Source organism: Rhinatrema bivittatum, chromosome 2 (genome assembly GCF_901001135.1).
Source record: "Rhinatrema bivittatum chromosome 2, aRhiBiv1.1, whole genome shotgun sequence".
Taxonomy (NCBI): Eukaryota; Metazoa; Chordata; class Amphibia; order Gymnophiona; family Rhinatrematidae; genus Rhinatrema; species Rhinatrema bivittatum.
Window position 1 is genome coordinate 194,940,118 of NC_042616.1, and position 24,270 is coordinate 194,964,387.

At 43.8% G+C, this 24,270-nt stretch overlaps 1 protein-coding gene across 1 annotated transcript in view; it reads right to left on the reverse strand.

Annotated features, from left to right (window-relative positions):
• LOC115084307 (diacylglycerol kinase beta-like) overlaps nt 1-24,010 on the reverse strand; it is a 450,875-nt gene extending 426,865 nt beyond the window's left edge. The window contains exons 1-2 of the mRNA XM_029589001.1: nt 23,760-24,010; nt 10,096-10,172 (exon numbers count right to left, since the gene is read on the reverse strand). Of these exons, the coding sequence (XP_029444861.1) occupies nt 10,096-10,172; nt 23,760-23,829 (147 nt within the window). The 5' untranslated portion in view covers nt 23,830-24,010. The remainder of the gene's footprint in view (nt 1-10,095; nt 10,173-23,759) is intronic.
• Nucleotides 24,011-24,270: the final 260 nt, after the last annotated feature.

Genomic DNA, 24,270 nt, shown 5'->3' on the forward strand with positions numbered 1-24,270 from the left:
AAAAATATGACCCCTGTTTTGGAGCTCTATACTTTTAAAGAAATTGTTTATTAACTCTCAAAACACAGCAATGACAATAGTGCAACTGCAATTAATAGAACAATTTAAATAAGTTTCAGTGTTACACATTAACCCAATAACCCAAACCCCCATCATCTTTATTTAAAATGTATGTATCACCTATAAACTAGGCATAAGGAGCCAAAAAACACACATAAAATCATGTACAAATACAGAACAAAAACATATCACAGATAGAGTAAACAACAAAATTCAAAAAACTTATGGGCTAATAAAATGCCTGCCTGAAAAGCCATGTTTTAAAGGAAATCTTGAAGGACTTCACACTGTCCGTCAGCCTCAAAGATATAGGAAATGAGGTCCAGAGGATGGGCGCTGCAACAGAGAATGCAGTCCCTGGTATTACACAGTCTAGCTTGTAGTGGAGAAGTTATGTCTAAAAGGCTCCTTTGGGAAGAGCGCAGCCTTCAAGTAGGGCAGTAAAGAAGCAGCAGAGCATTGCCCCAGGGAGAAATAGCAGAAGAAATGAACTTAGAAGTAATAAGAGCAACCTTATACTTTATATGCTCGGCGATGGGTAGCCAGTGTAGATCAATGAGAGTAGGCGTGATATGGTCGCGCCTGCTTGTGCCAGCGATGAGTCGGGCGGCGGCATTAAGCAGCAGCTGCAGTAGTTTTAAGGTGACTGCTGGTAAACCCAAAAAAAAAAAATAGATCCATGATGGGGAGAATAGAAGCCTGTACACTACTGTCCGAAAGTCACAATTATCAAAACAGATGTTTGAGACCACACACAGTAGGAAAGAAGCCCAACTATTTCCAACAAAGGCAAGGCAGGATTTGCTCACTTGTAAATAAACATACACATATATACTAAATAGTTAAAAATATTCTGTTCTCACTTGGTTTACTTTCACAAATCAAGAGTTTTGTCTTGCTATCTAATTCTGATCTTCTATTTCCTACTCCCAAACCCCCACACACAAGAAGTGGCTCCTTATTTATGATATTCAAATAATTCTTTTAGCACTGGTGTTATTTTTTTCAAGTACATACATGCTCCATATCAGTTTACCCCTACTTCTTGTGGAGGCTTTCTGGGTTTATTCCAATTGCTTGCAATTTCATGAATATTTTGCTATCACTTTTACTTATTTTATATAGATATAGAAGAAAATTGAATAGAAAGTCAAGTTACATTTTTTTTCCACGATCTATGCAACCACAGACATTTCCTGCCTCTACTACAGATGGTATGGAAAGAGGAACATGTGCACAACAGCAAAACAAAGGAGGTGGGGGATGAACATGAACATTAGGCAGATCTAAGTTTAGCTGTGTCAGAATGTCATATCAAATTACACAGTATAAGCTGTGGACAGAACCATGGCAATGACTCCTGGAAAGAACTGTTGTAGAACAGAATTTAGCACAATATCTGGAAAGTGCTATTGCTGAAAAGATCATAACCATCATATAAGGTCTAGCAATGACTGGGCCAATCAGAGCTTGACAAGACATCCTGACATAGCCAGGTGTCCCCTGGCTTCAGACGAGGGAATCACATTTCTAGAAAGTGTGGCAATAAGAACTGCCTAGAGCTACCTAACAACCAAAAGGGTAGCCAACCATGAACTAGATACCAACAATGACAAGCTAAGCTCTGCCACAATGACTACATGGCAGCTCAAACCAGGAAGAGGAAGATCTCAATTGGCAACAGAAAATGCTTAGAAGTGAAGACATCGCAGAGGGTCTCAGCAGTAAATATACCTGCTTATAATGTTTGGTCTGCCCCAGGATGGCCCTGCAACCGGCTGCACTCACCACAGGATACCACCAGCCCCTTCTTGATCTCATGCTCCTGACACCAAAGCAACAAGGATGCTGCCATGCTGCTCCTAGCCCGGGCTTCCCTCGGGGCATGTGTGCGCTGCATGACTCATCTTAAAGGCCCTGTGACAGGAATTCTCTTCCAGTGCTCTCCTAGGACTTCAACCAGCCTGGGAAATTTAAGCAGAGGGTATCAGCTTTTTTCTTGTTAAAAAGCTACAGGTAGTGCCGAAAATAAAATAAGAAAACATTATGAACCTAACACCGCGGGGCAGCAGGTGGGTTTCGTGAGGACTAACATCCTGCTGTCCTGTGAGAACATCTGTTACAGGTAAGCAACATTTGCTTTCTTACAGGACAAGCAGGATGGTAGTCCTCACATATGGGTGAGTACCGAGCTGAGGATGTCCGAGCATGCACCAAATGTATGCAGGCGTGCAAGGCACTAGGCCTGGGATGAAATTTGGCCGAGGGCATCCTGAACCCTAATGGGCAGGCGGAAGGGTGTTGGTACGTCACGTTGTAAATAGGTTGCGCAAGACAGACTGGCCGAAGATGGAAGCTTGTCTTCCGGCTTTGTCTAAGCAATAATGGGCTGTAAAAGTATGGAGAGAACTCCAGGTGGCAGCCCTGTAGATGTCAGGAAGCGGCACCGAGCGTAGGTGTACTACTGAAGTCGCCATGGCCCTCACAGAGTGTGCTATAACATGGTGAAGTGGAATGCCCGCTTGCTGATAGCAAAAGGATATGCAGTCCACCAACCAGGAGGAGAGAGTCTGCTTACCCACAGGCTGCCCCAATTTGGTGGAATGGAAAGAGACAAACAATTGAGTGCTTTTCCTGTGGGCAGCTGTACAGTCTAGGTAGAATGCTAGAGCCCGTTTGCAGTCAAGGGTATGCAAAGCCTGCTCTCCTGGATTGGAATGGGGCCTGGGAAAAAAGATAGGCAGTATAATGGATTGATTGAGATGAAACTCCGAAACTACCTTAGATAAGAATTTAGGGTGAGTGCAGAGTACTGCCCGGTCCTGCACAAGTTTAGTATAAGGCAGGTAAGTAACTAGAGCCTGTAATTCACTAACTCTGTGAGCAGAAGTGATTGCCAAAAGGAAAATCACTTTCCATGTGAGATATTGAAGGTCACAGGATTGAAGAGGCTCGAATGGTGGTTTCTTGAGCCGACCCAAAACTAGGTTGAGGTCCCAAGAAGGGGACGGAGGACACAGGTAGGCTTGAGGTGAAGTAAGCCCTTCAAAAAACGTGTTACAAGAGGTTGTCCTGAAATAGGAACATCCCCAACACCTTTATGGAAGGCGGCAAACACACTGACATGCATTCTGATGGAGGACTTTTTAGACCTGACTGACAAGTGCCAGAGATAGTCCAGAAACTTCGTGATTGGACAGGTAAAGGGGTCAAGGGATCAAGAAGAGCACCATGACGTGAACCTGTTCCATTTGTAAGAATACGATTTTCTCGTGGAATGCTTCCATGAAGCAAACAGGACATGGGAAACTGGTTCAGAAAGGTTAAGTGGCTGAAGGATTAACCTTTCAACATCCATGCCATCAGGGACAAGGCTTGAAGACTGGGGTGGCATAGGTACCCGTCATTTTGAGTGATTAGAAGCGGGTCCTTTCCCAAGGGAATGTGCCTGCGAATGGAGAGATCCTGAAGTATTGGAAACCATACTTCATTGCCTTGTCGTGACGTAACTTCACGAGAGTCTTCGAGAGAAGTGGAAGTGGAGGGAATGCATATAGGAGACCGGTTGCCCATGATAGGGAGAACGCGTCTCTTGGCTGATAGTGTTGGCTGCGAGTGAGAAAGCAGAAGTTGTCTACTTTGCGATTTTGAGGTGACACAAAGAGGTCTATTTTAGGATAACCCCATTGGTGGAAGATCCAATTCGCTACTGAGGGGTTGAGAGACCACTTATTCAGCTTGTCTGCCAACACATTGTCCACTCCCAGCAAGTAGGTGGCCCTGAGGTACATCAAGTGGGAGAGGGCATCCGCCCTTATCTGTGCAGCTCTCTGACTCCCTGTTTGTTGATGTACCACATGGCCACCTGGTTATCCATCTGGATTGGGATGACTTGACTGGAGAGGCGATTCTGAAATACCCTGAGAGCATATCTGATTGCTTGCAGCTCCAGGAAATTTATTTGGTGTTTGTCTTCCTCTGGAGACCAAGATCCTTGTGTCTGCAGATCGGCTACGTGGGATCCCCAGCTGAGGTTGGAAGCATCGGTGGTGAGAGTTATTTCAGGGTCTGGAGCCTGGAAGGGCAAGCCCTGGAGGAGATTGATCTGATTTTTCCACCAGGCGAGAGACTGATGGAGTGAGTCGGTTACGTGGACAATGGTCAACAGGGGCTGAATGGATTGAGTCATTGTGACCTTAGAGTCCACTGCATGATTTTCATGGCCACGTGGGCCATTGGGGGGCCCTGAACTGAGGACACCATGCGTCCCAGGAGGATAAGAAAGTGGTGTGCAGTCGTGGAGTGTTGAGACTACAGCTGGTGTGCAACAGACACGAGAGTGAGAACTCGCTATCTAGGCAGGAAAGCCTTTGCCTGCAAGGTGTCCAAGTCTGCCCCAATGAACGATAACGTTTGAGATGGGACTAAGTAGGATTTGTCGTAGTTGATGAGAAATCCAAGTGAAATTAGAGTGTGTAAAGTAAGATGTAGGGACGACAGAGCAGCTTGCTGAGTGGGAGCCCTGATTAACCAATCATCTAGATAGGGGTAGACATGAACACCTTGAGTTCTGAGGAAGGCTGCAACTACAACGAGGCATTTTGTGAAGACTTGTGGTGCAGACACAAGGCCGAATAGAAGCACTCGGTACTGATAGTGCTTGGGGCCTACTAAAAACCTCAGGTATTTGCGATGAGATGGAATTATCGCAGTATGAGTGCATGCGTCCTGGAGATCTAGATAGCAGAGCCAGTCTCCTCTTTGTAGAAGACGAAGAAGAGAGCCCAAGGTTACCATTTTGAACTTTTCTCACTGAAGGTACTTGCTGAGGGCATGTAGATCCAGAATTGGACAAGCGCCTCCCGATTTTTTGGGGATTAGAAAGTACCGGGAATAGAACCCTAGGCCTTGTGAATATGGCACTGGTTCTATTGCTCTGGACTGGAGAAGGAGGGAGACCTCCTGCTCCAGGACCAGTGAGTGGTCGGATGTTCTCCACGTCAGTAGAGGTGGGGAGTCCGGTGGAATGGAAGGAAAGTTCAGACAATAACCTTGAGCAATTATCACTAGGACCCACTGGTCTGAGATGATTGTGCCATTTCAACAACAGGTGGCACTCAATCGACCTCCCACTGGTATGTGGGGCAATGGAAGCTGGCTGCTGCTCTCTATGTAAGAGTCAAAAACCGGAAGCAGGGCCTGGTTGATGGGCTGTTTGCGGTTTTTGTTTCCATGTCTGATGAGACTGGGCTTTCTGAAATGGTCTCTTAGAACGGGATCTAGTTGGTGGCGGGTAGGACTTTTTCGGGTGGAAGAAAGACTTCTTAGAGTCTTTCCTAAAAGGCTGTTTTGAAGAGTATTCGGAAGGCATGAGAGAGAGTTGCCTCAGGGTCTCGTGATGGTCCTTTAGTTCCGCCACCATCCGTTGAATCTGCTCGCCAAACAGATTGTCTCCTACACAGGGGAGGTCAGACAATCTGTCCTGAATTTCAGGGCGAAGGTCGGAAGACTTGAGCCATGCCCATCGTCTTGCCGAGATAGCAGCTGCAGATACCCTGGTTAAAGTGTCAAAGATATCATAAGATGATCGTATCTCATGCTTGCCTTCCTCAAAACCCTTGTTGACAAGGGTTTGGCGTTGCTCTTGAAATTGCTGAGGCAGGGAGTCTGTTAAGTCTTGTATCTGCTTAAATAAGACCCTATTATATTGGGTCATATAGAGCTGATAAGAGGCAATTCTGGAGATGAGCATTGATCCCTGGAAGACACGGCGACCAATGGCATCTAGAAATTTCTGTTCCTTGCATGGGGAAAGGAAGTGTGAGATTTTGCTCTCCTTGCACTTTTCTGGGCAGATTCGACAACCACAGATTGGTGATCCAATTGAGGTTTGCAAAAACCTGGAGCTGACTGAATGAGATAGGTGGTGTCAGCTTTTCTGTGGACTGGAGCCACAGAGCCAGGATGTTTCCAGGTCTTTTTGAGGAGATTTAGAAGAACCTGGTGGATAGGGATGGAGGTTATTTCCTTGGGAGCATCCAGGAATTGTAACAGCTCCATCATTTGATGCCTGTCATCTTGTTCACTCTGCAATTGGAAGGGTACAAATTCAGACATCTCCTTCACAAAATTTATGAAGGAAAGGTCCTCTGGAGGAGAATGCTTTCTACTTTCAGTAGGTGAAGGTGGTGAAGGCAAATCATCGGTGTCTGGTGAAAAATCATAAGTCCAGGTGTCGTAGGGATCAGTACCTGCTCCTCTAAGGACTAGAGGAGGACGGGGTGGTAGGATCCCTGAAGGTCCTGGTCGAGGCTCCGAAGGACTCAAAGGAATAACTGGAGGCACCGATGAAGGCATCGAGGGCATTGATGGATGGCTCGATGGTGCCGATGGACACGGCACCGATGGGTGGATCGGTGGCACCGGACGTATTGGCATCGATGGCTGAGGCATCGGCAGAACTCCCAAAGGAGGGATATGGAACGGTGTTTCTCTTCCTGATGACAATGCAAGCGGGGAGGGCACTGGAGCCATTGGTGACCTGGAGTCCATCGGTGGAAAAGCAGCCATAAGCACTTCCATCCTCGAGAGCAGCAGTGCCAACGCTGCTGGAATCGGGTCAGTGGTCGGTTCCACAATCGGTACCCAGTGTCTGTGCCGGAAGAACCTGGAGTCGATGCATCGCCTTGTCAATGGCCTCCTGAACCATCTGGTCCAGTTCTTCTCGGAGACCTGGAGCAAGCAGCCCCGGCTCCGGAACAGAAGAAGGAGGCAGAGGCATAGCCGGAGGGACCACCGTTAAAGGCGGAGTCGTGGCTCCTGATACCCTGTCGGGTGAGGGTTGTCTAGGTGACCCAGTCGCCAAAAAGGTTGGTGCCTTTTCTGGACAGGATTTCTTCGCTCCCTTGATGGTCTGAGACTTTTGATGCCGGTGGTGATGTTTATCTCTACGATCCCCTCGGTCTTGAGGGTGACAAAAGCCGAGAAGTCGTCGATGCCGGACGGTCACCGGCCGGAGGTCGATGCTGGCGCGAAGTTGACGGTGCCGGTTCTGACTACGTTGATGCAATGGACGGAGTCGGGGTTTGAGCACGGAAGAGAAGCTCCATCTTCTCCATTCTAGCTTTGCGACCTTTTGGTGTCATAAGGGCACATTTGGTACAGGTTAGGACATTGTGCTCACTTCCGAGACAGATTACACATACTTTGTGAGGGTCTGTGATGGACATGGTGCAATTACAGTCTGGGCACCAGCAGGACCAGATGCCATGGCCATGAAAAAATTGAGCCGCGGTACAGTCGACGGCCAGTAGGCCGCGAGGGCCAAACTCGACGGTAATCAACGGAAAATGGGTAAAAAGCCTACCGGAGTACCGCAGCTTGAAAAAAGTTGAAGGAGGGACCTCTGTGGGGTAAATTAAATTTTAGTAATTCCGTGAGGAAAATTCCTGTCAGGAATCTCTGCAGAGCTCCTTAACCGCGTGGCTACTGTTGTGCAGAAAAAAAGAAGACTGAAGGGGGACCCCTGCTGGCTGCAGGGTTAGTGCCATGCTGGGTATGCCCAGTAGGGGCCAGTCAAAGTTCTGGAAACTTTGACAGAAGTGTTCCGTGATTGGGCTCCATCCTGTGATGTCACCCATATGTGAGGACTACCATCCTGCTTGTCCTGTGAGAAAGTGTAGCAGTAATACAGTTGTGGTACTGGCAGGCAAGCAGGCAGACATCCAGTACTGAAAATCAAATGCTTTTGGTGTATGATTTGCTGTCATTGATTTGACTATTGGAGAGAGTATCACACTATCTTTGGGAGGGTGACTGGTGGGAGTGTGAGAAACTAGTGTGGGGGATGACTGGTGAAAGAACTAGACTGGTAAGGGGGAGTTACCGGTGAGTGAGAAACTGTGTGATGGGTGACTAGTGAGAGACTGGTTGGGGGTGGGGGTTAATGGTGATAGAAAGACGAATGGGGAGCGACTAGTGAGAGAGAAAATGGAGTGGGGATGACTGGTAAGACAGAGACTGGTGTGTGGGGTGACTGGTGAGAGAGTAGTTTGAGGTGGATTAAATGCACTGGTTAGAAAGAGGAATGGGGGTGACTTACTGGGGAGGACTAGTGAGACAGATTGGTGTGTGGGAGGAGTGACTGTTGAGAAAGAAATAAACTGGTGTGGGGGATGACTGATGAGAGTGGATTAGAGGGTACCAGGTGACAGACTGATTTGAGGGGGGGAGTGACTGGTGAGGGAGAGAGAGAAAAACTGGTGTTTGGTTTGTTTGGTTTTTTTTTTTGGGGGGGGGGGTGACAAAACTTACCGAATTAAAAAGAAAAAGCTGAAGGAAGGCAGGTAATGCTTCACTGCTTACAGGTATGCATGCAGGCTGGTGTCAACTCACGCAGCTGCTGCTGACAGAAATTGCATTCTGATCTCATGTTCAATTTTCATTGAAAATATAGCCTCAAAATGGCATCCATGACTGTAGTTAGCACGCATTAAACACAAAATTAATGAAAATTTCCTGGTTTCTCTAAAGGGATTTTCTTTTGTTTTTTCCTCTGGATATAATGTCACACACTAAAAGAAAAGCCCGTCTAAGAGAGGGTTTACCTGTTTCTAAAGCGGATATTTGGCAGCAGAATATAGAAGCTGCTTTTGCCAAGATGCCATTGAGGAACCCTGGAGGCGGAGTTGCTGGGGATGGTAAGGAGCAATTACCAAGCCCCCTGACCCTCGAAACAACTTTGAGCCCGGGGGCTCCAACAACGCCAGATCCTCCATCTAGTAGAGAGGAAGAACTACTTTCTGAAAGACAACTTATGTCGGAAAACCTATTTACTCCTGGATTCCAGAGAAGAGCAGAGGGTTTGTCTGTCTCTTCGGAGAACCCAGTGGTACCGGGTTTCAGGAACCAAGGAGAAAAAGCAACACAACGCTTGGAACATCAAGGAGAAGGCACAATGGAGGTAGGAAATGAGAATAGAAATTTCCTGGTGACTTGCTCTACTCCTACTTTAGCACCTTCCATGGAAGAAATTAGGAATATATTGATTTCAATGCAAAAGTCTATTAATTAGGGATGTGAATCGTTTTTTGATGATTTAAAACAATCGTCAGATATATTTTAAATCGTCAAAAATCGTTAAGAGTCGCAATACAATAGAAATTCCCCCGATTTATTGTGAAAAATCGTAAATCGGGGGAGGGGGGAGGGCAGGGAAAACCGGCACACCAAAAAAACCCCTAAACCCACCCCGACCCTATAAAACGAATCCCTTACCTTCCCCCACCCTCCCGAACCCCCCCAAAACTTTTTACGAGTACCTGGTGGTCCAGTGGGGGCGCGGGGACTGATCTCCTGCTCTCGGTCCATCGGCGCCATTTTGGCTGCCACTCAAAAATGGTGCCGATGGCCCAATAAAAAAAAAACCCACCCGACCCTTTAAAAAAGACCCCTTAGCTTCCCCCACCCTCCCGATCCCCCCAAAACATACCTGGTGGTCTAGTGGTGGTCCCGGGAATGATCTCCCGTTCTCAGGCCGTCGGCTGCCACTCATAAAGATGGCGCCGATGGCCCTTTGCCCTTACCATATGACAGGGTATCCGTGCCATTGGCCGGCCCCTGTCACATGGTAGGAGCACTGGCTGGCCGGCGCCATCTTTAAAGATGGCCGCCGCCTTCATAAAGATGGCCGCCACTGTATTTAAGGATGGCCGCCCAAGGGAAATGTTTACATTGTAATTAGGGTTTATTGCAATATTTGTGTAACATTTATGTGTTTGACGTTAATTTTTAAAAGATTGGGTATAACATGATGTTTAGTTGAATGAATGGATGAGTGAGTGTATGCAAACTTAGGGTGTGTTTTATGTATGTTTTTTAATAAATATATGGAATAAAATATGTAATATATTTAAGATGTCAATACGGGTATATTGTTTGTGAATCTACAAAATAGTATGCCATACCTTTAAATAGAAATGTACAAAAGGTAATATACTGTATAAATCTATTTATTCAAAAAAAGAGAAGATATACCTCTTCAGGATTATATTTTGCTAGCACACCATTACCATGGAATTCTTCAAGGACATCTTTAAGTTTCTTTGTTGAATCTGCAATAGAAAATACAAGATAATCAATGCATGCAAACTGCTTCAACAAAATTCTTGTTTTTAGATTAAATTTGAAATATTTCAAATTTAAACAAATTCCCTCACTTCCATTCATAAATGTTATCAAACGTTTTAACTACCTGAGTCCATAAATACTGAACTCAATTCCTTAAAATCACTACTTCTTGGATTCCTGTACTGATTTTTCATTAAACTAGTTAAGTAAGTTTCACTATGAATTCGAATATCACGTTGTTAACCATGTAAATAAAATAACATTGCTTTATTAACTATCGGAATGCACCAGGCAATGCTCAATTGAAAAATGTGCCAAAATAAAAGATGCTACATGTCTTCTACAATGAGACCATCTTTTTGTTCTTTCAAGTGAGGAGTTGGTTGAAATTTTGTACGGACATGTTCATTATATTTTTCATTTTATAGGTAAAACTGAAAAAAAAAGTTGTATAATGATGCATATGCTTAGAAACAGTGTAGAACATTGCAAAATAATGACTAGATCTAGAGAGTAAGAAAAAAAAAAGTATTACATTAAATAAGAAAACATGAAAGACATACTATGACATTTTAAACATATACATAAAGCACAAGCATTCATGAACTGTTACTACTGTCTGGAAAAAAACAACCTCAAATTGTGGAAAAGTCAGATTCTGTGCTATATACACCAAGCATCCTGTAAAATAGCCTGCATACTAGTTGCTAAAATAATTGAGGTGATGCCTTTCCACCTGTAAACTACATATCGCTTTCAGAAGAGCAAGGGGAAAACATTCAACACGGACCCCATACAGGGGTGAAAATATCTCAAAATAAACTTGAAAATCAACAACCCCTACAGTGGCATTTTTATGAACAGTGGAAATCATTTGCTGGTGCATGCCAACGGGGCACCACTCACGAGGTATCAGTTCATGGCAGTGCTCAAAAGGGCCTTGGCTCATTTGGGTTTGAAGCCAAGGGAGTTCGGAACTCATTCCTAACTTTTAAGAAAAACCTAAAAACGTGGCTCTTCCGGCAAGTCTATCCAGAATCGCAGGAACACTCAGACACCGGTCAAAGAGCAAAATAGTCCACTATAAGCTCCTCGACCGCCCATATCCCCTCAAGGCCCAATCACGCCTGATCTGGACAGCCCACTTGTTTTGAAAATACTCTTTTGTTGATGCATTAGTTCTTTTAGCTCATGCATTACTCATGTTTCTGCCCATCAACACAGTTCTCTGTTAACTGTATATCCCAAGTTACACTACCCCCTTTTTTAGCTATTCCCTATATTTATTCACATTATTTTGATGAGTTATTGTTGTCTACGTAATATTTATTTATGTTCTTATGTTCAGAAACTCTGTTTATTGTAACGCCTTAACCGCGACAGTTTTGTTTTATGGAAACCGACCTGATTTGATACTTGTATTGAGAAGGTCGGTATAAAGGTATGTAATGTAGGTTATCGTACATTCTAACAGGTACCAATAAAGTTCGGTTACAATTTCATAAATAAAATCAATATTTGAGCAAGGTTAACCTGTACGTTAGAAGGGGGCAGAGGATAACTAACAATATCGTTATTTATGTTGCAGGGCATGCCCAATGGGCAAAGGACCGTCTAGATCATTGGATACTCCTTCGTTCACTGGGCAGCCAGAAGGGCATGTGAGACCATATGGGATTAGTCTCGAGCTGGCCCTGTATGGGGTCCGTGTTGAATTGATCGGTAATCATGGTATGCTGTGGGAATAACTATTGCCTCTTGAGCCAGCTTGCAGAGGCATGTGCTCAGCCGCAGGTCATAGTTATTCATTTGGATGGGAATGATCTACGCAAAGTACTCACCAGGCAGCTGTTGAAAGCAATCAGGAAGGACTTTGAGGTGATAGCCGTGTTATTTAAGCACAGTCACTTAGTATGATCAGGTGATATACCGAGAAAAAAATGGGGTGACTCGAAACTATGGAACAGGGGGCGCAGGAAGTTAAACAGGCAGGAGGGCGCATGCCTGCAGGGTTTAGAGGGGCATCAGATTCAACACAAGTGGACTGATATTCAATGCGAGGGGCTGTATCAAGGTGATTTGGTTCATTTTCCAACACTGGGCAGAACCTATTTAACAACTCACTGCAGAAAGCTTTGGAAGCATGATTGGGTGTCAGGGTGCACATGGCCACAGCTAGTTGATGTGGGGGCATGGGGAAAGTCACCAACTGCATCATGCTGGTGGCGAGGTACCCGAGCAGTAGTGGCGAGGCAATGTGATGGTGAACTTGCTGCCTGGGACAAATTCTGGATTATGTCCGGTGTTGGATGGTATTGAATAGGTCTATGGGGTGCGACTGTGCCCAGAGGTGGGGCCCCCTTGCTTGACATGGCAGGGAGGCTGGTTACACTGCCTTGCTTGACTGTGGCAGATGATGGATTGCGGGCGGTGCAGTGATACCACACAGTGCTTCACGGCTTGGGTACTAGAGATATCATTTTGTGTAGTTCAATACAGCTGCAGCCTTTGTTATCCACCACTGAGTCTCGTTGTCTTATTGGGGATGGGCAAGAACCATCCCTAAATATAAATGTAAATAAATAAATAAATCATTAATTCAAGTCCTGCAAGCATTCTGACACCTTCTCTAAAATAGCCACACATCTGGCATAGTGACTTTAAATACAACGAAAAGTAATGTGTGGCAAACAATATAGAAATTTTAATTTTACATACAATCACCTACGTGGTATATGTTTCTAAATACAGAGTCACAAGTAATATAAAAACCACAAGGGCCCTGACACGGCCATGTTTCACATCAGGGGCTGGATCAGGAGGACCAAAGCTTCTATGAATCTATGAAGCAAAAGGTAAACAAAATATTGAGTAGGTTGGCAAACACAGTAAAAAGAGATTAACAATTCCACAAGGAAAGGGCCCAGGAGAAATTACATGTAAGGTTGAAACAGCAAAGCAGGGCAGGGGTGGGGGAACCAAAAGAGAAGGTCATAAAAACCTTAAGCCTGGGGCATCTCAATGCAGAACACCTTGTGTTGATTGTATGTAATCTAGACAAATCAAAAAAAGAAGAAAAAGAATAAAGCCACAGGCTGAACAATGGTTTAAACCAATAAGGATAAAACATGACCTTAAGAACTTACTGGAGGAGTCAACTGAAACACTTGATGTTAAACTCAAGATGATATTAAATGCTGAGAAGGGAGATAAATTAAACATTAGTGAGAACCAGATCACAAATGGCATTCAATGCTGAATAAATTCAAAAGAAGGTGACAAAGGAATACCTGAGCTTCAATGTGTGTTGCAAGAAGCATTTGTAAGGAGTAAACGTGCAGCAGATAGAGATCCTATGCCGCGGGTCATCGGAGTCACCCGCGGTTCTGTACAGAAAAGAAAAGAGGGATTTCTGAGCCATTCAACAAAAGAAAACAGAAAATATTAAACAGAGAGGGGGCTAGTCATTCGGAGTGAGACATAAGATTAAATTGTGGTAAATAGACTGTGGTGCATCAGTTTAAAGACATGTAAAAAGTGAAAATTAAAAACCTACTGTATATAATATGCACAACGAAGCTTGCAGTGCACAAAGCTCAAATACAAAAAATACAGCCCATTGAAAGAATCTTCTGTAACGTGAAAAAAGCAAAAGATGAAAGGCAAACCATGGCTAAAAAAGTTCCATCTGTGGCTCAGGAACATAGATGATATTTTTCTTATATGGACCAACACTGAGATTCAGTTCTATCTTTTTTACGACTGATTGAATACTCGCAATCCACATCTTAAATTTGATTTCTATCTCCATCTAAAACAGATCCCCTTCCTTGATATTGTGGTCAAGGTTCAGGACTCCTCCTTAGTTACTATTCCATACTGTAAACCTACCGATCATAACACCCTTCTCCAATATACTAGCCATCACCCACGTCCGCTATGGGACAACATCCCGGTAGGCCAGTTTCTTTGCCTCCGTAGAATCTGTTTCACCAGACAGGACTTTATTATACAAGCAAAAACTATGTCCTCACGCTTCCATGAACGAGGTTACTCTGTACACATCATTAAGCGAGCCTTTGAACGGGCCCTCTATATTAATCGGGATTTCCTTTTCAAACAACACCATAATGAGCTTTCTTTTCAAATAACATTCTTCCTTTTTCTCCACGTAGCCACAACATAATTTCAATCATTAAAGCCTGCTGGGATATTCTCCACCTACACACCATTTTTCAAGAGCCTCCACATTTCTCTTTCACATGGGGACGAAACCTAGGAGACACTCTTGTCTCCTCTGAGCTCAAATTACTACCCTCTAATGACAGTGACTCCCACTCCCTGTGCGGCCACTGCTCTGTGTGTACACACTCCATGAGAATTCAATGCTTCACACACCCTGTTTTCTTTAAGCAATACACTCTCCAACACTGCCCCACTTGTGCATCAAGCAGTGTGATTTATGATATCTTGTGCCTGTGCCCTCTGATCTACGTGGGTAAAACCACTCAACTAAGAGCAAGGATTATTGAACATCATTCATGCCCTAAGTTGGGTCATTCCAAGGCTCCTCTGGTTGAGCACTGGTAATCATATAATCAAGACATTGCAGATTTAAAATTCTTTGCCCTTGAACAACCTCCTGTATCCACACGAGGTGGTAATGTGTCACTTGCACTCACGCACACAGAACAACGTTGGATCTTTGAATTAAACTTAACCCCTTTGGGCCTTAATTGTGAGGTTGAATGGTTGTCTTTTTTCTAGTCACACACTCTTTCCGGCTATTTTGTCTGTTTCTGATCACATTTTTCCTCTCCTTCCCCCCTTTCCCTTCTCCCCCCCCCTTTTTTTTCTCCTTTCCCCCTTCCCCCTTCCATCCCTTTCTTTCCACGGTCCCCTTCCCCCCTTTTTCACAATGACCTATCCCTTGTCACTCTCCTTTGTACATGATTTTTGATTGGTCTGGCTCAGTCATGTGTCTACCTTTTGGCACACGTTTCCCTGCTTACTTCAGACGCAGACAGTACACTTCTGATTGCTACATCGCCATTCAGAACTCCCGGGACAGAGGTTTTTCAATAAGGTTCTTTTAACTGGTCACTTTTCTATAGTTTGTGTCTTTTTGATCATTTTGTTGACTTTATTCTTGGCTTATTCTTTCCTGTAACCAGTTCAGGGGTGAAGTTTGTTAAGACTGTGCCTGTGCTCAAGTTAAAATTCACTTTTCCAACTAAGCAGCTGTTTAGTGCTTTCAAGGTAATTATTAGTAGAGATGTGCATCGGGTGCCCGATAGTTTCCGCTTTCGGTTTTGTGTACCTGTGGGAAAAGTTCGTATTCCCACGGATCAGCATTTTTTTTTCGTATAGAATCGTTTTAGGTTTAGCGCACACTAACAGGCTATCCATTGCTCCTACCATGTGACAGGGGCCGGCCAATGGCACCGATAGCCCCTGTCACATGGTAAGGGCAAAGGGCCACCAGCACCATTTTGTTTACTGCCAGCCGAAGAGCGGGAGATCGCTCCGAGACCCCCAGGGACTTTAGGCAAGTTTTTTTTTTTTTTTTTGGGGGGGGGGTCAGGAGAGTGGGGGATTGTAAATAATTAGATCTGAAGGGTTGAGGTGGGTTTGTTTTGGGTTTTTTTTCTGTGTGCCCTTCGCCCCCCAAGACGATAGAAAAACCCCACAAACTTTCGTGTGGTATTATCATTTTCGGGGACCCCTGATACATGACGAATTATAAAATATTGTATGATATTTTAATTTAGCATAAAAACAATGCACATCCCTAATTATTAGTTCCTTTGGTTTCTTGAGCTGGTGACTTGGTATGACGTTATCTTTGCACAATTTCTGTTAGCCATGGTTTGCCGCTCATCTTTTCCTTTTTTCACGGTACAGAAGATTCTTTCAATGGGTTGCATTTTTGGTATTTGAGCTTTATGCACTGCAAGCTTCATTGTGCATATTATATACAGTAGGTTTTTAATTTTCACTTTTTCATCTTTAAACCGATGCATAACAGTTGATTTAATCTTGTGTCTCACTCCTGATGACTAGCCCCCTCTCTGTTTAATATTTTCTATTTTCTTTCTTTGAATGGCTCAGAAATCCCTCTTTACTTTTCTGTACAGAACCATGGGTGGCTCTACTGACCTGCGGCATAGGATCTCTATCTGCTGTATCTTTACTCCTTACAAACGCCTCTTGCAACACACATTGAAGCTCAGGTATTCCTTTTGACACCTTCTTTTGAATGTATTCAGCATTGAATACCATTTGTGATCTGGTTCTCACTAAGGTTTAATTTATCTCCCTTCTCAGCATTTAATATCATCTAGACTCTCCCGTCAAGTGTTTCAGTTGACTCCTCCAGTACGTTTTTAAGGTCATTATTTGCCCTTATTGGTTTAAACCATTAGAACATAAGAACATAAGAAAATGCCATACTGGGTCAGACCAAGGGTCCATCAAGCCCAGCATCCTGTTTCCAACAGTGGCCAATCCAGGCCATAAGAACCTGGCAAGTACCCAAAAACTAAGTCTATTCCATGTAACCATTGCTAATGGCAGTGGCTATTCTCTAAGTGAACTTAATAGCAGGTAATGGACTTCTCCTCCAAGAACTTATCCAAACCTTTTTTAAACACAGCTATACTAACTGCACGAACCACATTGTTCAGCCTGTGGCTTTATTCTTTTTTTGATTTGTCTAGAATGCATACAATCAACCCAAGGTGTTCTGCTTTGAGATGCCCTAGCCTTTTATGATCTTCTATTTTGGTTTCCCCACCCCCACTCTGCTTTGCTGCTTCAACCTTACATGTAATTTCTCCTGGGCCCTTCCCTTGTGGAATTGTTAATCTCTTTTTACTGTGTTCGCTGACCTGACTAATATTTTGTTTACTTATTGCTTCATAGATTCACAGAAGTTTTGGTCCCCCTGACGCAGTCCCTGATGCAAAACATGGCCGTGTCTGGGTCCTTGTGTTTTTATATTACTTGTGACTGTGTATTTAGAAACATGTACCACACATAGCTGATTGTATGTAAAATTAAAATTTCTATATTAAGAGATATTAATCAGTATATTGTTTGCCACACATTACTTTTCACTGTTTACTCCGCCCTTCTTGTGTGATGGTGAATTTAAAGCCAGGATGCCCTGTTATCACAATTCCTGCTCTCACTGCTTTGAACAAGGAACCATGTTAATAGTGATAGACAGCACTATGCCATGTACCAACTAGTGCACATAGTAAAGAAATAGCTGGCATACCCCTCTACTTGCCGTTTTTCTCCAACAGCTTCAACTCTACTAAAAGTAGAGTATATCGCTCAGCTATGCCTAGGCCACCTTTAAGGGCTGGTAAGTTAGCATTCCTGTGGCAGCACACAAAACAGTAAAAAAGGCAAGGACCACATAATCACACTCATTGGTTTGACTAAGATATGATGCTTTCTGTGACTACCATCCTACCTACCACCCACAGCTGCAGCCCACCCATATTCCTTCAGTTGGCCCTTCAGGATCTAAAATGAGAAGTTCTACTGGTGGGTCTTCCTGATGACTCCTTAATGAAGCCATACATTGTCTTCCATGTTTCAATGTGTTACGACTGTCGCTGCCCGATGTCTCCACTCCTCACTCCTTACCTCTCTGGCGGCGACTCCTGCGGTTGACTGATGTTTGACTGCCACGGCATCTGCCTGCCACCCTCTCCGGCATTCCCGGTCCGGCTTGGGCGCTACCTTCCGCCATGCTGTCCAGTTGCCTTAAGGCGCACGCACCGTGTGGCCCTGCTTCAAGTACCTTCTTTGGCGCGAACCTCAGAGGCGTCCCCCTGTGATGACGTCATGAATCCCAGATACAAATAGCCTACGCGATTGCTAGCCATCGAGTTACCAACAGGTTTCCTCACGGATGGGATTCGCTCTCCATACCTAGCTACTCTGCCTCCACTATTGGACTTCTCTATTTGGGGTACCCGCTCCTCGGGAGCCTCTCTCTCTTCCTCTTTCAGGTCGCTGTCTGGAATCTGTATTCGCTCCTCGAGGGCCCATGTTCCTGGACTCGCTACCTGGACTTCTCTTCTGCTTGGAAAACACCTCTGCCAATACCATCAGTGAGTTACCATCTAAGTCTTTCAGAGCTGTTCCCTGGAACCAGGTACTCTTTCCTCGAGGGCCTGCCTTTACTTTAGCTCCTGTGCTCCATACCGAGAGACCGCTGTGTGAGTACTATACCAAAGAGGCTCTATTCCTGAACCCTGCTTGTACTCACGATCTCAGTTTCTCTCCACTACAGCACAGCCATTGTGGGATCACTGTTCCAGAGCCTGAGGGACTACAAGCCCAGCCGGGCTACATTCCTGCTCACTACTGCCACCTCTGGTGGCTCCTCAATACTGTTTAATAAAAGATCTAACTATGTGTGTGTCCTAAAGCTGAGCCTGACTTGTGGCCCCTCACGGGACTTCCCCCCGTGGGCATGGTCAGCAGCCACAGAGTCCAGGGGTCCACCCAAATCCTTACAAACAATAACACAATGTGAGATGGATACAGTCAGCACATATTGCTGATGGATCCAGTATATGCTGCTAGAACGCAAGTTAAAATAAGACATTGCCTTGAACTTGTTGGACTATGTACTGATGAGCATTTTCATGCTTTTGGATATCTTGCAAACGGATCCAGACCTCATTATATAGCCGTTACTAACCTGATGATCAAAACAAGACACCCTGTTTTAGATGATCAGGAGGCTGACAGGGCAAACCTGGCCATATGGTTCCCTGTATTTCCACCAGGACTTCTAAAATTTCATATTGCCCAGTTTTTAATTTATCCTGGCAGCCCAAACACTCACTGTAGAAGTTTAAACATATGCTGTTAGGTTATATTTCTATTCTCTTCACTTTTTGCAACTAAGGATCATCTGTCCTTAATCCCAATCCTTTTTAAAGTCAGTTACCTTCTTACCCCCTTACCAGCTATCAGAGGATGGCTTTCCAAGCATCTACCATCCTTACCATGAAAAAATATTTCCTAACACTGCACCTGAATCTACCCCTTCAAAGCCTCAGATAATGATCCCTTATTCTAAAGAATTCCCTTCCATTGCAAAAGGTCTATCTTCTGTGCATTACTAATATCTTTCAGATATTTGAATATCTATATCTTACCTGTCTCATCTCCTCTAGGGTATACATATTTAGATCTTTAAGCCTAATCTTAAAGGGCTTTTAGTACAGACATCGCACCATTTTAGTTTCCTAGACCTAGACAACTTCTAAACAGTCCACATCCTTCTAGAAGTATGCCCTACAGAAGTGATAAATGAAAATTGGTTCTTACCTGCTAATTTTCATTCCTGTAATAACACAGATCAGTCCAGAGAAGTGAGAAATGGGTTGTGTATCCCTACCAGCAGGTGGAGTCAGAGAGCAAAACTTTGGGCACTGCCATATATATGATAGTGCCACCTGCCGTGCCTCAGAACTGGACTGTACCCAAGCCCTAAATAAATGAAGAAAGGCCGAAGTGGGTTGAACCAAACAAAACTACAACCCCTTCGCCTAAAATAACTGAAACCGAATAAACATGCATGAAACTGCTCCATCGAGAATCTCTGCAAAAAGGAGCTTTAAGAGCAATACAGCAATCGTAACTGCATATCCATTCAGTCTTTCGGAATCTGAATCAAGGGGTGGGCCTCTGGACCGATCTGTGGTATTATAGGAATGAAAATTAGCAGGTAAGAACCAATTTTCATTTCCTGAACATACCCAGATAAGTCCAGAGAAGTGGGATGTACCCAAGCCACCCTAAACTGGGCAGGAACCCGAAAGACCCGCAAGTAGAATGCTCGCACCGAAGGACTCCTCCCCTGGAGCATTAACTAAGTGTGCAGGGAAGACCACACCGCTGCCCTACAGATTTTCTGAGGCGAGAAAAGCTGACACTCAGCCCAGGAAGTAGCCTGGGCCCGAGTGGAATGAGCTCTGAGACCCAAAGGTACTTGATGCCCTCAGGCTATGTAGGATGAGCAGATAGCTTCTTTAATTCAATGGGAGATAGTTGCCTTTGACGCTTTGTCTCCTTTTTTTGGACCACCAAAGAGAAGGAACAAATGATCGGAAATGCTGAAAATCATCCAAAAGATGCAGTTCCTTTTCCTGAGGGGAAAGCCGCGTTCCCCACGGAAATCCCAGAAGCTCCACCATCTGGTTGACGTGAAAGGCCGAGACAACCTTAGGAACGAAAGAAGGAACCATGCGCAAGGACACTCAATCATCGTAAATACTCAGAAAAGGATCGTGACATGACAATGCTTGTAACTCCGAAATCAGACGAGCCGAACAAATGGCCACCATAAATACTGTCATCAAAGTGAGGTCTTTAAGCGAAGCTGTACAGAGAGGCTCAAAGGGGGCTCCACAAAACACCCGAAGTACCAGATTCAAACTCCAATCTGGTGAAATTGCATGGATGGGAGGATGCAAATGCTTGCGATCCTTTTTGAAAATGACCCCCCAAAGTTTGTAGCTCTGTGGCAAACCTTTCCAGAACAGCCTGAGGAAAAGTGTCTTTCCAGAACAGCCTGAGGAAAAGGGCCTTGACAAGGGACAATCATACCTTCTAGCCCTACTCGATATTTCTGCGGCGTTCGACACGGTAAACCATTCTATCCTCATCAACCGTCTAATGGAAATAGGCATCTCTGGCTCTGCACTGCTCTGGTTCAAATCCTTTCTGAACAACAGGCACTACAAAGTTAAAATAAATGACAAAGAATCCCACCCCATTCCTTCAAAACAAGGAGAACCACAGGGTTCTTCACTTTCCCCTACCCTGTTCTATATCTACTCCCTTTATGCCAGCTACTCAATAGCCTCAACCTCACCCATTTTATATACGCGGACGATGTGCAAATCATAATCCCCATCTCGGACTCCATCTCCTCTACTCTAAATTTTTGGAACAACTGTTTACACGCCATCATCCTTCTTCTCTCGAGTCTCAACCTGGTCCTTAATACATCCAAAACAGAACTACTAGTTATCTCCCCTAGTGATAACAACCCCTTCGCCAACAATGCAATTATTCCACTAGCAAGCCAGGTTAGAGACCTTGGGGGCCACCCTTGACTCTAGAATGAATTTCAAAAAGTTCATTAATGCTACAACCAAAGAATGCTTCTTCAAGCTACAGGTCCTGAAGCAGCTAAGACTGCTCTTACACTTCCAGGATTTCCGTTCAGTGCTTCAAGCCATACTGTTTTCAAAGATCGACTATTGTAACGCTCTACTACTCGGTCTCCCCGCCTCTTCTACTAAACCTCTACATATGCTGCAAAACGCAGCAGCCAGGATCCTTACAAACACAGGTCATAAGGACCACATCACACCAATCCTAAAAATCCTACACTGGCTACCCATCCAATATAGAATTCTCTTCAAGGCTCTCACCATCATCCACAAATCTGTCTACCAGCAATCCACACTCCAACTCGCCATCCCTCTCGAACTAAATACTTCCGCAAGGCCGATCAGAACCGCCTACAAAGGTTCGCTCAAGGCCCCCCCAAAACAATCCTCGGTCCACAACTCTATTCACAAGCGAGCACTTTCGACAGCAGGTCCACTCCATTGGAACTCGCTTCCCCCAGATATACGCCAGGAACAATGCCATCTCTCCTTCAGAAAGAAACTGAAAACCTGGCTGTTCACACAAGCTTACCGTTGAAAGAACCTCTATCATCCAACATTGACTCTCACCCTTCGACTTCTTCCCTAATCCCTCCCCCCCCCCCCGTTTCCAGTCCCTGCCCTGACACCACCACCCCCCCCCTGCAAACCGCCCCATGTCTCCTCCTCCCACAGGACATATTATGTTAATAATCACCTAGGATAAATCTCTGTTTATGTCTCGCTACTCTATGGTTTTTCGTTGATTATTTTAACACTCTCCAGTTGTTATCATTTAAAATATTTCCTGTCTTCCTTCTCCCATGTTTTCGCTCCCTGTTTAATGTAACTTTACCTTCTACTCAGTTGTTAATTGGTTTCCCCTGTTCTATTGTAAACCAGTATGATAAGACCTAGTCTTGAGTATCGGTATAGTAAAAGAATTTAAATAAATAAAATATTCTTTTGAAGCTGAGTGGATGTGTGACAATTTTTCACAAAACCCATCCACAACCTTTCTACGAAGGCATGAAATTCTGGTAGAAGTGGTAAATGTAGTGCCAGTTGAGCCTTAACTCAGGAGATATCAGATACTGGTACCAAAGCTTTGAGAGAAGCCCCTTGTGAAGAAGAAGTGGAGACACTCCCTATTCTAGATGAATCATCTGTGCTGATCTGCTTTGGTACCATAGGCAATCATTTTGATTTTGGCACAGACAGCCCTAACTTCAGACTAACCAACACCAATGGTCTCTACACGGATTCTTCCACGCGATGCTTCTTGTTAAATGATGCCAGTGGCTTCTGTGCAAGTGACTCAGCACAGTGGTTTTTTTTGTGTGTTTTTATTATGTTGGCACCAAAGAAGCATTCCTTCTTTTTCTGCCTGCACCATGGAAAGAGAAAGATGTACCTTTTCTCTCTCAAGATTCTAACCTCTAAGTACTAGTCTCAGAGGTAGATTCCTCTTACTCTGAAGGGGAAGACAATCCCAATTCAATTTCATGCTCATTTAGGCCCTGGCTTGCAGTGACATTCTACTACACAGACCACAATTAGAGGAATCATGAGAGGAGCCTAGATAGTTTAGCCATGTCATGTAGGTTTAAGCTATCCATCTTGTGCCAGCACATTGCATATAATTTGAAGGACTTCTTCCCAGCCTTTGGACTCTTACCAAACATAATGAAAGCATAACAAATAGAGAAAATCACTATTTTTTTGGCTCAAAATGAGAAAAATGTAAACACAAACAATAAAACAAAGAAAACAGCAACATTTCACAAAAAAAAAAATCATAGTGTCAGCCCAGAGAGCAAGCAAGCATGTACAAAAACTTCATCCGAATGCTGAGGTGGATAAAAACATTTGAGGTGGTTCACATGGCAGTAGCAGCATGGGAACTCCCACACATGCTCAAAAGACCAGTCTGAGCTCCAAGAGATCTTTTATCTGTATCAGCACTGTCTGTTCCTGCTTGTCCATGGAGAAACAAATTTGAAAAGTTCACGAACAGTCCTGGGTGTTCTATATTCCTATTGAGTTATGGTATGCAATTTTTATTAAAGCTATAAAAATAAGTAGTAATAGTATAATGAATACACTGAAATCCCCAATGTGTCCTACATAGTAGATCACAAATCTTAAAAATACTAGTACAGAAAACAAAATGTACATTTGTATATTATCTGAGAAAATTAAAAGAAATGTGACATGAATGACCTTATACAATAATGAATAAAACACTTTTTTTTCCCAAAAATATCTAACATACAATAAATTATTTAAAATATCATAGGATATCAAGAAACTTTACAGGTAAGCAATTCATGTTAAGTCAGTCATACATGCAAATGAAAACGTAAAACATGTACTCACACTCTGCATACTTCTGTAGCTGTGAAAATTCTGCAGGGCTAAGGTTGACCCACTTTTCTTGGTTAGTCATAATGGTCAGAAAGCTCCCTGTTAAATATCAGATGAATGTGATACAGGACTCCAGTAATTCAAAGACTTCGAGAAATAGGACAACTTCAATTCATAATAATTTTCTATTTATGAGATGAAATCAATCTCTGAAAAATCTTTGATGAAGCAAATTGCTGTAAATTGGTGGCTTCATTGATGAATTTAAAAGCTACAGAGAGAGAAAGAGAAAAAAAAAACAGACATACGCAATTTATACTGCACATAAGAGATCACCAAATTTAAACATAATTGCTAGAGAGTAATTTTCAGAAGGATCAGATAATCTTACTAGTAATTTAGTTCCTAAATTCTGAGAATATAGATTCCCAAGTGCAATCAAGACACAAATGTATGGGTAATGGGAATATTTTTCATGTTTCAGAAACCCATATCCAAACCATTTCAGCTAATGCACAAGCCA